Raw genomic sequence first — 15,975 nt, forward strand, 5'->3', positions numbered from 1 at the left:
TAAGTGGGGGTCCACAGAAATCAAAGGGTTAAGAACCTCTGTTTTAACTCTTTGCTTGAGACATCCTGCCAGTTTCACTAGCTCCTTTATAGGACCTTGCCCCTGAGAAAGTATAGTGTTGTATGAATGTGGGTTGCATATCCATTTTAAGGGACAGGCGATCCTAAGATCTATAACAAACTTGCATTTACATTGATAATACCTATATTGGGATACACAATCTACACAGCTTGAACAGGTGGTGTGTTAGAACTGTCTGAAAAAAATGCTAAATACCTTCTCCATACTGTAGCCATGGGTGGTGGAACTTTGGCTAGTGAACATTCCTGGGTTGGCTTTGCTGCCTAAACTTGTAACTTTGGACTACCAAATCTAGGGGCTCTGTTGTGTCATTTCCAACACCACGAGGAATTTGGTTTGTGTCTCTTCTAGACCACGTCGTTCCTTATTGTAGGTGAGGTAAAGCACTGTTGTGATGTTATTGCTTTGAACTTAAATAACCCTGCCTCTGAGGTTGTCACGGAAGACGTAGTGGAATGTTTTGAATCCATAGATAATATGGGCCCTATTAAATATCTAGGTTAGGGGAGATAATGCAACGTTTGTTGTAAATATGAGTTCATGGTGGATAGAGGTAGTTAATCCTGAATGAAATATTTGAATGAGAGGGATGTCTAGATGTCAGATAATGGAGATCATATAACTTCAAAAGAGATGCATTCTTTCTTTAAGAGATGTAAAGGCACGCAAAAACTGCCTTTTAGAAACTCCAATCCAATTGTATAGTGGAGTGTGCCATGACTTTGATTAAATGCACTCTACAGATGGCTGCCAGTAGCAGAAAGAATCTGAGGAGGGTGACTGATGAGATGGTGTGGGCATGTTGTACTACATGCAATGTCTTCAGAGGGAAGACACTTTTATGATTATCAAAAAGCGAGAGGCCAAAATCAATTTGGTACCACATTTGAAGGTAGGTGAGGCTATGAAATGTGCTGGGAGGAAGGTACCAAAAGGAATCAGAATGTGGCTAAGAAAGAAGGGGGCAGATAGTTATTAAGATTAATTTGAGAAGACATGATGGCTCTTCCAAATTTTCTTATTTGTGCAAAGTGAGAGGTGAAATGTGTTTTTAACAAAAAGGTGGAGGACAGTTTCACTATCAGTGAGGGAAAGATAATGACAGATGTGAGTGGGACTCAAGATTAGAGTCGGTAGGAATGCTGTACTAGTGCAATCTTGATAGATAAAACAGAACTGTAAGGATGAGCCAGCGAAGTGATTGCTGAGAGAGGGGTACTTGGGATTTGGAGATAAAGGTGGAGTACAAGAACCGCAAATGAGCATAAGAATCTATAGTAAGCCTGGATTGTGTCGGATTGTAAAGCACAAGATTCATATTCAGCTTTACTTTAAAATGCAAATAAGTGATGGGGAAAAGGTGTGTTACTCTCATTTGTTCTGGCTGTGTAATTTGAAAAAAAGTGGGAAATGTAGTATTATTTTGAGCTGCAGATGCCCACACTTTACTTTAGTTCTCCTAGAAATTCTGGGAGCTATGTCTTGACACCTTATTTGGAGTTTCTGTGTCACCCTTGGGCAGGCCTTGGGGCAGTTTTGTGTATTGGGCGCTCAGGAATTAACCTAATTTTACATTTTAGATTACCCCTTCTTAAGCTTTAATTTGAGGAATTGGATTTTGTGATCAGGAATGGTTGTAGAAGAACCCTAGAGTTTTGATGTTTGATCATAAAGTGGCCTTTATTCTATTTCAATCAATAAGTCAATCAATCAATCAGCATTTGTATAGCACTGCAATCACTGGTGAGGGTATCCAGGCGCTGGGTGGCAGGGATCATTTGAAAAAGCCAGGTCTTGAGTTTCGTCCTGAATTCCCTCTAGTGAGGGTGATGAAACGAGATGGAGGGGAAGGTCGTTTCACAACTTGGCAGCGAGGTACAAGAAGGAATGGCCACCACTGTGGTTTTGGCAGATGCAAGGTGTCTGAGCGAGGGTGGTGGAGTTAAGGTCTCTGGACGGTTGGTGGAAATGGGAGATATGACACTCAAATGGCAATGGCAGAAGGCGATTACACATTTTATTTTGGGCATTACTTAATCAGAAAGTCGAGGACCTGTAGCCTTAATTAGACAGGCGCCCTTTAAAGATGAGCCAAAAAAAGGCATTTAAGAGATTTTCATACGTTTGAGGAAAGAACAGATGGCATGCATTACGCATAAGTTATAGATCATATCGCAGATTGACGAAAGCAGTGTCTAAATCAGCTAAGTGAATTCAAGTTTCTTATCATTGTACTTAAAGATGAAGATATATTAACTGAAAAGGCATACCATACATTAACCATACCCATTTGCGCAGAGTTAGGCAGGTAATCCAGCCCTGCAACACCCACTGGATTGTGAATCGCACTATTCATTCAATACCCTACTTTACAAGTTCTGGCCTTCAGTTGCTAGGTAACATGTCAGAAAGGGGGCTTGTGGAGCAGCAAATGACCACAATATTCACCCCAGCCAAGGTGAATCAGTGAAACAGATTTGGATAATGTTATAACTGCAAAAGACTGAAAAGGGAAGTAGAATCCAATTAACAGCTTAGTCCCGTAAGGATTTTATTTTTTAATTATTGAATACAAACTAATTTCAAATACAGCTACTTGGAAAAGCTGTGCACTCACAAAAATGGAAATGCATTAGGAGGCGGACACTGACATCAATTTCGATGTGCTCAGGTGTAACAACTGCCATTGTCAGTTTGTCCTTTGAAAGGACTAGAACTTTTCCTGTTACCTTGGTCTGGCAAGGGAAGTCAAGGGAATGAAAACTCGTAAATAAGGTTCTAAGAGCCCTGTTTTCATCCTGTAGTTTCTCCTCATTGGCTTTACTTTTGTGCCTTAGCAGTAAATAAATACACCGACAAAAAACTGTGATGGCCTAGTTTCAGCTGTCAAAGAACCTAAAAAAGATTGTGAGAAAAAGAGTCTTTAGTACCGCTACTCAGGCATTTTACTCTTGCATCAGGATGGCGGGAATACTTTGTTCCACGACCACCAAGACTCCATATTCACACCTCTTATGAGCCTTCTACATGGCACAGCATGTCTCATACAGGCCTCAAGAAATATGATCACATGACCCCTAGCCAGATGGATGTTTAAGCTCCACTTACCAACCTACACATTTTCAAAATCAACGGCATCACTTACACGGCTCCCGCAACCAGCTTTCCTGCTTATCTTGCAGACAAGTTAATCTCTGATGGCTCTCGGCACACCTGCAGCAAGAGACCATCAGACTAGAGGTTACCAAATGTAAAAGACACAAGGCAGTAGGGCTTTTCCAGTTATGCACCCTGCGTCTGGGGCACTCATCAGAGATGCCCCAAAGCTGCTCCAATGACGGAGTGTATATTACATCACAATGCTGTCAGAGTATACCTTCGCTTCTCAATCCAGCACCTTTGCTTCTCAATCCTTGCCTTTGCCTTGTACAGAACTCTGCTGTATTTTGGCTAGTTTGGAGCTATTGAAATACTGAATACATAAATACAGTACTTTGTGGCTGTAGAAAGGGGTCAATCCTGTAATGTCAAGACGGACAGGGAGGCATAGGATGTGTGTTCCACTACTGCAGACCCTATCATATTGGTTGACTGAATCCTAGGTAGAAAGGTTCTGTCTGAAATGATGAACATTTTTTATTTTATTATTTTTGTTTTTCTAATTTGTCGAACGTAGCTTTCGATTACGGTGCCATGCTACTTCAGGGAATAGAGTGATAATGAAGTTATTGGCAGAATAGCTACGGTTTGAGCAGTTTCCTGAACACCATATGGTTTGAGATGGTGCCATTGCCAATGGAAAGAATTCTAAAAGGAAGCAAAAAGTAAGAAAAAAAATATGTAACTTTTTCCAACCTTTAAATTATTCATTGTGTCCTAATACAAGGATCTGGAGTTCTGCTGATACTTTTTTTCTTGTTTGTTGATGTAGCCCACCAGGGTTAAGGCTGATACAACTGTTCTGGCACGCGGAATGCCTGTTCTTGACACCTGTCAGACTGCGATGTGGGCTTCCGTGCACACATTAACAAAGCATTACTGCTTTGACATCGAGGTTAGACAGGAAGAGCATTACATGTTTTGGTCCTGCAGAGCTTTTGGTCTGAGCCATTCCACAGACCCTTCTCCATCAGAGGTATTGTTTTGGTGTCTATTCTAAAGCCGATGATGCAGTTAGAAGAATCTGTCGGCGCAAGTAATTTACCTTTTGGAACGCTCTTTCTGGTTGATACTCCACTTGATACTGCAGCTTCCTCACTGGCCTCTCATCTCCTCTGTTCTGTGTAATGGTCTCTTTTCCCATCTAAAAAGATCCCAAACTAGAGATCTCAACGCTGGTACCTCTTATTGCTGGGCTTCGCGTCCGAAAGTGCACAGAGTCTCAAAAAAGGAACAGACATTGGCATGCTGGGGTGCTGCTTATAGTGGGCAGTTTCTTTTTTTGATGTTCGGAAACGTACTGCTTCACTTCATGATCCTAGATCACCTTTTTTCACATGGGCGCACTCCTCAGATGACTTGGAATTGAAATACCTAAGGTATGCCTTGTGTGGGTCTGTCACATACATTTATATGCAACAGTCCTGCCAGGGTTTAAACCCTGTAGTCTTTGAAGGATATCTTAGTTCCCTTTTCACACTAGTAGTTTTGGTTGACATTTTTTTTATTTTTTTATTAATGAAATCCACTCATCAACAAACAAGAAGAAAATGTGGTAGTGGCGCTCCAGAGCCGTGTATAAAGGCAGAAACAAAAATTTGAAGGTTGAAAAATGTAAAACAATTTATCTTATGGATATGGGCAAGTTGAAAAAATATATTAACCACCCTCGCACAATTATAAAAGATCGCTGTATTCATTTTATTCCTACTTTTAGGGTGAATAGCTGGGCATAAGCAACCCTAGGAACACACTATGTACAAAAATAAGCGTCAAACTTACTAAGTCCAAAAAGCATGATCACTTGATGGAGGAGGTGGAGTAGTTTCTTACCTGTAACTCCAGATTTGTAGTAGGGGTACCTCTGTTATAGTCATAATCTAGTGAATAGTCCCGCCCATGTGCGTGGACCCCGGAGCAATCAAAAATAATCTCTTAAACTGTCTTCATTGCAGTCCTGCATAGACACTTAAGAGAAAATTAAAGACAATAATGCAGCCTATACCTACAAGGCTACACTGTCCAGTACTTCAACTAGATATGCCAAGGATATAACACTAATAACACATTCAGCACAATCTGTCAAGTTTCACCCACAGAGAAACTTCCCTCCACTCACCAAATCCTTGGAATGATAAAGAGGAAGGCAAGGACAGAAAAGCCTCCATAGGCTGCCATTATGTGTCTGGAAAAGGGATACCGTGCCTTTAAGGAACTCTCTGGAGACCCTCGGTATCCCAGCATGCTCAGCCCCTTCCTTTTCCTTTCAGTTCTTCTTGAAAGTGCATAAAGCAAGGCCTGTAGCATACACTACAATACCATTTTCTCCACCGGGGAGGAGGGCGGGCGCTTAAGACTATAACAGAGATACCCCTACTACAGAACTGGAGTTACAGGTAAGAAACTACTCCTTCTGTAGTAGGGGATCTCTGTGTATAGTCATAATCTAGTGAATAGAATGGCGAGCCCATCCAAAAAAAAAAACAGCGGTGGAGAAATATATACAAAACCACTATTGTGCGAACAAATTCCGCAGCAAAGCCTGCCCAACCTGAGCATCTGCTCTGGCATCCGAGTCCAGACAGTAGTGCTTAGCAAAGGTGTGGACCGACTTCCAAGTAGCCGCCCTGCAGATATCTGCAATGGGAAAATTTTGAAGCAAAGCTGTTGTAGCTGCTTTGCCCCTGGTAGAATGAGCGTTAGGCTTACCCCCTAAGGTCTTATTCACTTTCTGATAACAGAGCTGGATACATGACACAATTCACCTAGATATGGACTGTTTCGAAGTTGCCAGACCAGTCTTAACCGACCCATAGTTGACAAACAGCTGTTCGGATCTACGGATATCCTTGGTCTTATCCAGATAGAATTTCAACAACCCCCTAACATCCAAGGAATGAAGAGACCGTTCCGCTGGAGTGGAAGGATTCTGGAAAAATGTTGGTAAAGTTATAGTCTGATTAACATGAAAACCAGAAATCACTTTGGGAAGGAACTTAGGGCGAGTACGCATAACAACCTTCGCAGCATTAAATACAGTATAAGGTTCCTGGCAACACAATGCCTGAATTACATTCACCCTGCATGCCGATGTAACGGCAACCAGGAACGCCGCCTTCCAAGACAGGTGCTGCAACGAAGCTTTACGAATAGGCTCGAAGGGTTCCTTCATCAGCCTGGACAGCACCACATTCAGTTCCCATGAAGGCGAAGGAAGCCGAATAGGAGGGAACACCTTCTTCAACCCTTCCAAAATATCCTTAATCACAGGAATCTGGAAAAAGGATGTCTGTGAAGGGCCTTTTCTGTAAGCAGTCAATGCAGCTAGATGAACCTTAATGGAATGAAAATTAAGGCCAGACTGAGCTAGATGCAGAAGGTATGGAAGGATAACATCCTCCTTGCAGGTCGTCGGATCATAGTTCTTACACATGCATCAGATGCAGAATCTCTTCCACTACTAAGCATAAGAGGTCCTAGTTGATGGCCTCTTAGCCTCCTTCAATATGTCCATGCAATCCTCAGGAAGATTCAAGTGGCCATATTGCACTATCTCAGGAGCCATGCCGTCAAACTCAACGATGAGAGGTTGGGGTGCACCGTCTGCCCCCTGAACTTCGTGAGAAGGTCCGGTCGACACGGCAGCCGCCGATGAGGTAGGATCGACCGGTAAAGCAGGTCCGTGAACCACCATTGTCTGGGCCATTCTAGCGCAATGAGGACCGCTGGAATTAGGAGAATGGGTGGAAAAGAGTACAGATAGCTGTTCAACCAACTGATCCATTACGTGTTCCCCACATCCCCGGTTGGTAATACCTCGAGGCGAAGCCGCATCATTTGCTATTTTCTGCCATGGTGGCGAATAGATCCACGTCTGGAGTGCCCTCACATGGCGAAGATGTCGTCCAGCACTTCGTCGTTTAGGACCCACTCGTAGTTTTTGTGAAGCAACCTGCTGAGGGCGTCCGCCTGAACATTCTGGACACCTGGCAGATGAGTTGCCATTATCGTCAACCCTCTGGCTAGCAGCCAGTGCCAGATCGCTTGAGCTTCCTGTGACAGTGTGCGCGATCTCGAGCCCCCCTGCTTGTTGAGGTAATACATCGTGGTCGTATTGTCCGTCTGCACAAGCAAGGAGTTGGTCTGGAAGGACGGATGAAAGGCTTTCAGTTCCAAGTGAACAGCTCCGAGTTCCAGGAAATTGATTTGATACGTGGACTCTGTCGGAGACCACGTTCCCTGGATCTGTAGATGTCTGAATGCGCTCCCCATCCCAGGAGAGACGCATCCGTAATGATAGTCTGAGTCGGGATGTCCTTGTGGAAAGGACCCCTCAGAGGAGATTCTCTGCAGAGCACCTCCATCTCAGGGACTGTTGGGCGTGAAGAGACAACTGAATCCGTTCGTCCCAACACTCTATCCTCTGGTCCCACTGGTCCTCCAAACATTCCTGTAGCGGCCTCATGTGTAGGCGTGCGTGGGGAGTGAGGAAGATATAAGAGGCCATCGATCCCAGTAGAGAAGACACTGTCCTCACTGTTGTAGGTGGAGCAGCTATGAGAGCCTGAGCCTTCCGAAGGATGGATAAGCGTCTCGACTCCGAGGGAGACACGCTTGCCGACAGCGTATTGCTGGAGGCTCCCAAGTACTGCAGGCACTGTACAGGAATCTGGACAGACGTGGACAGATTTATGTGCAACCCCAGACGGTTCAACAGGACGGCCGTCTTGTTAAAGTGCAATTGTGCTTCCTGGAAGGTAGAGGCCTTGATCAACCAATCGTCCAGGTAAGGGTAGATAAACACCTTGTTCTTTCTCAGGTGTGCTGCTACCACAGCCATGCATTTCGTAAAAGTCCTGGTTGCAGACTTCAGTCCAAACGGTAGTACAGTGTACTGATAGTGATTGGCGCCGACAAGAAAGCGCAGGAACTTCCGATGTTTCCGTGCAATAGGCACATGGAAGTACACATCTTGCAGATCTATCGCATACAGCCAGTCTCCCCTCAGCAGCGGAGGATAAATCTGGTGCAAAGACCGCATACAAAACTTTTCCCTGCGATTCCACTTGTTTGCTTGTCGCATGGGTCTGAACGCGTTCTTGTCCTTCTTCTGTACTAGGAAGAAGCTTGAGTAAATACCCTTTCCCCTTTGAGACAGAGGGACGTCTTCTATCGTCCTTTTTCTTAACAGGGTATCGGCCTCCACCTGGAGCTCGCGCAGTTGGAACTGCGAGCCGACCGGTGAAATCGCTGGAGGCGGACTGGTGAAACGAAGACTGTATCAATTGCAAACAATATTCAGCAACCACTTGTCCTGAGTAATGTTTCTCCACTCTGCCAGGTAATATTAAATGCTTCCCCCCACCGGAGCGGGTAACGGATGAAGGGTAAGTAACAGCTCAGGGCCTAGACCCAGCCGGGCCTTTGGTCGCGGCAGAAGACTGTTGACCACCTCGGCCCCTCTGGCGCTTTAGGAACTGTTTCCGCTGGAACTGTTGCTGCTGATGTTGCTGTCTAGCCTGTCAACCTTGCCCTCTGCCTTGCGCCCCGTAATGCCTCTTGAACGGGCAGGTCTTTTTCTGTTGCTTGGGCTTTTCCAACCCGACAGCCGTCAGGGTTTCCGCCTCCGCCTTCATGCGGGCCATCTCGTCGTCCACATGTTTCCCAAAGAGGGTCTCGCCCAAAAAGGGTAGGTTAGCTGCTGTGCCTCGGGCTTCAAGGATGTAAGACGCAGCCAGGCGTGGCGCCTCAGGTTGACCCCATTGCAGTACCCGTGGGCTGCCAAGAGGGAAGAATCTGCAGCCGCACGTATTATCTGGTTGAAAACCAGCAGCCCTTCGGCGAGGTTCTCTTGGAAATCTTCCCTCTTCTCCCGGGGAAGGTGTTCCGCAAACTGTTGGAGGGACTCCAACAGAGCTCGATCGTAACGTCCCAACAGGCTGAGGCACTCGCGGCCTTCATCGATGTGGAGGCCGTTGCGCAAACCTTCCTGCCAGCCGAATCCATCCAGCGGCTCTCCTGGTCAGGAGGCACTGTTGATGATGGTGTGGTGGCGTGTTGTTTTCTTGCCGCCGTCACGATCACCGAGTCAGGCGTGGGATCCCCCCGAAGAAATGCTGGGTCCGAGTCAGGAGCCTTATATTTCTTCTGCAGCCTTGAAGGTGCTGATCTTGTAGACGCAGGCGTGAGGAACAGCTCCATGGCCGGTTCTACCAGCCCAGGCACCAAGGGCAGCAAAGGACGAGACAACTGCTTCTTGTGCAGCGTTTCGAAGATGACCGATGTCAGTGGCGCGGGCACAGTGAGCGTGATAACCAGTTTAGCCGCCCCTTGTAGCAACACATCCTGGAAGGAAACCATGTCGTCTACTGGAGACACCCTGGTCCGAGGGGAATCCGTCAGGGTAGGAGAATAGTCCTTGGCACTATAGCTATCTGTGTAGCGGGACCTCGACCTGTCCCTCCTGTGGCGCCGTCTGGATCTTGTAGAAGATCGACAGCGACTCCTGGATCTATCCCTCCGTCTGGATCGAGATCTCGACCTCCGCAGCCTCTGACGTTTCACGGGCCGCAGTGGAGGGCGCTGGGGAGGCCTAAACGGGAGCATAGGTTGCGGTGGCCCCATAGGTGGTGTCGGAAGATGTGGCAACGAGGCAGACCTCGACGGAGGTGGTGGTGTAGGAGGTGGAGGACGATGAGGAGGAACAGGCGGCGTCGGATTACGTGGAGGAGGGTCCTTAGGTATCGGAGGCGGTGTAGGTGACCTCAGCTTAGCGGGGGAATAAACATTTGAGTGCCCAGAGCCTGGAGCCTCTTACCCTCTTTGCCTGACCTGAAGGGGTGGACCTAGAGGCCGTACCCCTGCTAGTCAAGCGACGGCGCCATGGCGACCGTGGACTTGTGGTGACCGAAGACACAGTCCTGGCCTTGGAACGCCTCCTGGAGGGCGATTCTCTCCTCCTCGACGCTGAGCGCCTTCTCGACGGCGATGAATGCAGTCTCGACGTCGACGAACGCCATTTAGACGTCGACGAACGCCTCCTCGACATCGACGATCTCCTTCTCGACGTCGAGGACTTCCTTCTCTACGTCGAACGTCGAGTCAACGTCGACAGAAGGCGACGCCTCGACGTCGACCGCCTGCGTCTCGAACCCTCTCGACGACAATGATGACTCGAGGACGAATCCGTTCGACGTCGACCTCGTCTGAGGTCTCGACATCAATCCCCTCGACGTAGACGTCGCTTCGACCCAGAGCCCTGGGGAGAAGGGGAGCAGACCGTGGTCATTCCTTTCGACGCCGCCAAGGGTATCGACGTCGACCAGTGGTGTTTTCTGACCGCCTTTTTACGGGGGAGCCCCCCAGAGGCCTCCGCACAGGCAGAGGAAGAGGCCCCTTCCTGCCCAGACCCACCTTGACCTTGCTGTCTTCTTTGCTCCAGTCCTTGGAGCCTGATCTCTCTGTCCTTCAGGGTCCTACTTGAAAACTGCAGGCAGATCTCACAAGTCCCAGGAACATCAGAAGAAGGGAGGCACAGGATACATACCCTGTGTGGATCAGATCTTGCCTTCTGCCTGGAACACTGGACATTTCTCAAATAAGGCAGGCATATTTGATAAAAGAGTGGCCAAATCACCAAAAGAGTGAAGAGGCAAAAACACATTAAGTGAACACACTCTAACACTTTAAATTGCAAAAAAGTTAACAAATTACCCTAAAGGGAGAGCTCAATGCCTCAGGGTCCTACTAGCAGGAGCCGGAAAAAAGAACTGAAAGTTAAAGGAAGGGGCTGAGCATGCTGGGATACAGAGGGTCTCCAGAGAGTTGCTTAATGGCACGGTATCCCTTGTCCAGACACATAATGGCAGCCTATGGAGGCTGGTCTGTCCTTGACTTCCTCTCTATCATTCCAAGGATTTGGTGAGGCGAGGGAAGTTTCTCTGTGGGTGAAATTTGACAGATTGTGCTGAATGTGTTATTGGTGTTATATCCTTGGCATTTCTAGTTGAAGTACTGGACAGTGTAGCCTTGTAGGTATAGGCTGCATTATTGTCTTTAATTTTCTCTTAAGTGTCTATGCAGGACTGCAATGAAGACAGCTTAAGAGATCATTTTTGATTGCTCCGGGGTCCACGCACATGGGCGGGACTATTCACTAGATTATGACTATACACAGAGATACCCTACTACAGAACCTTAATATTTAGGCATAAAATGGCCGCAGCCACTATCAATGGAACCACTCTGCTTTAAGTCAGAGCTGAAAGTAATTATCTTGGGATCCCGGCAAATGGTAATGTGGTAGAGATATTAAGAAACGGTTGCTGTGAGAGCATGTTGATAAAAGGGATTAGCATTCTAATTTCATACCACAGGCCATGGTTTGCGGTGAGATCCTGAGGAGTAGGTACTAGAGTGGGCCATTAGATTACACATTTTTTTCTAACACAGCTTTTCAGTATCATTTCTCAGTGTTTCTTTGGAAATACACCCTTTTAACTTTGGCACTATATGTCGATGTTAGGATCTGTTTATAGTTGACACAAGGTCTTCACATGTGATGGAAGAATTATGCTTTGAAAAGTGATTCCACATATTGTAAGCTGGTGACTAATAGTCTTACATATGTTACATAAGAATGAATAACTTTAAATGGTTAACTAGTCTTAATGCAATGTCAAGAAAAAAATGCAAATAGAAGGAGTAGGTAGAATGAAAGGGAATAAAGAGGTCTTGCATTATTCCTGGGCAGGTACACATGGGGGCATGATACAAATGTGGAAAATAGGTCACATATGTATTCTACAGACCTTTAGGACCCTTCACGAGTTTAATTTCCATTATTTTTTCTGTTACTGGTTTCCTCCTTCTGACATACAATCGCACGATGGATCCAGCCTCCTTTAATGCTTCCACGGCTTTGCTGTGTGTCACATCACGTACATCTACGTCGTTGACTCGCAATATACAGTCATTAACCCTGAGGAGAGGAATTCCGGCACCAAGTAGATTATTTACATGATTCCAAACGTCAGAATGTTCAATTTAATATTGCCAACCAATTCAATGAACATTTAATGAATGACTTATGAACTGAAAGCAATACTTATAGAAAACAATGCATTATGTTAAAAGGTTTATATCAAAACATATAAAGAAGAGAAAAAACCTAAGCAAACAAATCATGCAATCTGACGCAATTCTAACAGATGTTCAATATCCACACATTTTTGTGTATGAAATTCCATAAGGCTTTGATCAGTTCCTTTTCTTTGTTGTTGGGAGGCTGCAATAAATAAATAAAATGAGCTGCTTCAGCCCAATACTGAACAGTAAAATAGCCACAAGTCAGTACAGCTGTACAGGTATGAGGAGTGCTTTCGTGGTTTTCTTCCTCTGTTTTAAATTGTTTTTATAAGGATCATCAAAATAACAAATAAATGACCTGCAATTGTGGCTTTCCTTCAGAAGTAGATTTTATAGCAAACCATCCACCTATGTTGGGCAGGTACATAAAAAAGACCCACTGCCATCGGGGGCCTCCCATCTGTTTGGCTGACCTGCGGGCTGGTGACGGACCCGGATGTCGCAGCGGGTGAGCCCGGTAAATTGGCGGCGAGAGCGCCCGCTGGTCCCCCCGCACTGCGGCGGGGGAGTGGTGGTTGTCTGCGAGGGAAGTGAATAAAAGCATCCACCAGCCCCGACTGTCGGGGGCCCAAACTTACCCACATTTGGGTCGCATACGGGCCGCGAGGAGGAGGCGGCGGCCCGGGATGAGCAGAAGCAGGGCCTGCATAAATCGAGGCCAGGGTCGGCGGCCTGCCCCCACGAGAAGGAGGCAATCTGCCGCCGGTGAGCCCACTGTAATCGGGACCTCCCAGGACGTAGGGGCCTTCGACATTGATGCAGGGCCCACTGCCAGCCGGGGCCCCTGTGTGATACCTGAACCCTGCCCCCAGGGTGGCCAATCCTGAGGGAGCCGAGGATAGCTGCTGCGCCGGCCTTTGCAGAGCCTGAGATGTCCGGGGTGCAGACTCCTTGCCCCGCAGGCCTGCCCCTAAAGGAGTATCCCGCCTCGGAGGCGCCCACTGCCATCGGGGGCCTCCCCATCTGTGTTGGAGCTCTGCAGGCGGGGGAAGGCAGGAAGCCAGTGCCGAGGAAGATGAGCTGGGAGAATTGGCGGTGGGGGAGCGGAGATCGGGAGCACACTGGGGCCTGTCTTCTTGTGTCTCTGGCTGCGTTCTGTTGCGGGTGGGCATTCCGGGTGGCCTGGACTGGGACTAATATTGAGGCTGAAAGGGCGGGGACGGCCCTGGGAGTCAGGTGCGATAGGAGATCGGCCGGGAGGCCTGCGGAGTTGGTGAAGGGACGCCTGCGGACATCTGGGGACCACCGGGGGGTCTGCTGGGCCCTGACAGGCTGACGCGCTTTCAGTGTGGTATTATCCTGCTGGGGGACATTGGAGTCGAGTCCGCCGGTTCGGGTCCGGGGGTCTGCAGCTGGGCTACATCGTGTGTCTCCTGGGGAGCCCTTGTGGAGGTGTGAGGGTCTGCCCTCGTGGCCTGCAATAATAGGGACCCCCCTTCAGTCGCGCGCCGGTTGGTGAGGTGGGGAAAAGTTGGTGGCCCTGCCATTGGTTGACGGTCCTGGCGTGCCCGGCCTGGGCGGTGGCCACGGCTCCAACCCGCCGGTAGGACCTCCCTGGGTGCGCTGGATCTGGCCCCGGACGTGACATTGATATTGGACTCTGACATGGGGTGCACGCCAAGATGGGCCCATGTAGCCTGAGAGAAACGCTGTGGTGAGTTACTGTGGACTGAGAGTGAGTCAGTGTCTGGAGAGTAGATTGTACGTCACCTTCATCCACTCAAGCCTTGGCGTGGGTGAGCTAGGAGATTGCCAGCTAGGGGTCCTGGAGTGACTCGGTTTGATGTCTGAAATGTGTAAAGATAAAACGCCCCGGGCCTCACAGCCAAACACTATAACACAATAAACTACCCAGAGGCTCCCCTCGCAGAGGATCACGCGCCAGTCGGGGCAGGACGAAGGGGATGTGACTGCCGGTGAGCCCTCCCGAGCAGTGTTGTTAAAGGTGATTCAGGGGTCCCATTCTGCCCTGGAGCGCCAAATTGAAACGGTATCCATTGACGTGAATTTATTACGGACAGACCTGCGGAAAGTTGCCAACAAGGTGTTGGATGCAGAGGGGAATATTGTCCAGTTGCAAGGAGAAGTGGCGTCCCTTAAAAAAACAGTCTCACACCTTACTGCCACGACGGGGCACTGGAGTGGAGAGCGGAGGACACGGAAGGGAGAGCACGCCTCAGTAATATCAGCCGGTCCTTGGTGTTCCGGAACGAGCGGAGGCAGGCAACGCAGAACGCTTCTTAGAGCACTGGATTCGTACTACGCTGTGCCCTGCGGGTCTTTCAGAAGTCTTTGTGATTGAAAAGGCCCATAGAGCGTTGGTGCCGCCGCCGAGACCCGGAGCTTCACCACGGGCCCTCATTGCCAAGATCCTTAACTATCGAGACAGGGACTGCATCCTTAGAGAGGCGAGGGAAACTGCAGATTTAACATATGAGAATACAAAGGTATCCATTTTTCCAGATTACACCCAACTGGTCCAAGAACAGCGGAAGACCTTCCTGACAGTTAAACAGAAGCTCCGGGAGTTAAACCTACAGTATATGCTGCTCTACCCGGCTAAGCTTAAGGTTATTTCCAAGGGGAAGGTGCACTTTTTCGAGGCCCCGGAGAGATGGGAGTGGCTTGAGATCAGGGGGATGCCCTTCCTCCAGGAGAGCGGGGAGGAAACCGAAGCACATGGGGGACACGACCACGGAGGAGACGCACGGGTAGGAGACAACGTCGTTCTGACAAGGTTTAGCGAGAGGAGGGACCGTGAGTCACGGTGGGCGCGATGGTGCCCACCGATTGGATCTGACGGGGTCTGAGGACTTGCCGACGACGTCCAGGACTCCCCCGCCGGGAGAGATAATAGTTCCAGATACACTGCAGCCCACCACAGATATTATTTCACCTACCAGTGCTACGATTTCAGAGACGGCAGGGGCTCAGGGTCCGACATCGAAGGCCCTCATGAGGAGCGGATGTGGTCCTGGATGGATTGCTGGATTTCAGGCCTTCTGGCCAGCCGTGAGGGGGCCGCTAACTAAAGGGAGACTATACTCAGTCTAATGTTTAGGGGACGGTGTTGCTCGTTAGAGAGCGAAGGGTTGGACACAAGGTGGGATCCTTCACTGTAATGGCCCGAGTCCTGTATTCATGATCGGATAGCGGGCCTTGCCGGGAGCTGGGTGGGGAGTTTTTCCTTTTTATCTGTTGGGAGGTTTAGCCTGGTTGGGCGGGTGGGGTGGCTGTGCACGTCCTGGCACCAGCATGGGAAGGGCATATCGGCTAGTTGTGTTGTTGCTAGTATATTGCTCGTGGGTGGGGGGAGGGTCTGGCAGGGGTTGTTGAAGGGGAATGTTTTAGGCATAGCATGTATTACACTTCGGGCACAGGGTTGGAGGGACACCGAGGGTAGCGTTCTGTGGGGCAGCGGGCTACATCACCGTACATGGGGTACAAGTTTATGAGCTGGAATGTGAGAGGACTAGGCACATGTACTAAAAGATATAGAGTCCTTTCTTTTCTTCGTAGACACGGGGTCTCAATTGCATGTTTCCAGGAGACCCATCTTTCAGATGAGGGGGCTGAGAAGTTGGGTAA

The 15,975-nt window shown here is 48.4% G+C and overlaps 1 protein-coding gene across 19 annotated transcripts in view; it reads right to left on the bottom strand.

The window, feature by feature from the left end:
• Positions 1-15,975, bottom strand: part of DLG1 (discs large MAGUK scaffold protein 1) — a 1,304,904-nt gene that overhangs the window by 335,384 nt on the left and 953,545 nt on the right. For all 19 annotated transcript variants that reach the window (XM_086944257.1, XM_086944255.1, XM_086944253.1 and 16 more), the window contains one exon: positions 12,051-12,220. In XM_086944257.1, the coding sequence (XP_086800383.1) occupies positions 12,051-12,220 (170 nt within the window). The remainder of the gene's footprint in view (positions 1-12,050; positions 12,221-15,975) is intronic.

Source organism: Lissotriton vulgaris, chromosome 11 (assembly GCF_964263255.1).
Source record: "Lissotriton vulgaris chromosome 11, aLisVul1.2, whole genome shotgun sequence".
Classification (NCBI taxonomy): Eukaryota; Metazoa; Chordata; class Amphibia; order Caudata; family Salamandridae; genus Lissotriton; species Lissotriton vulgaris.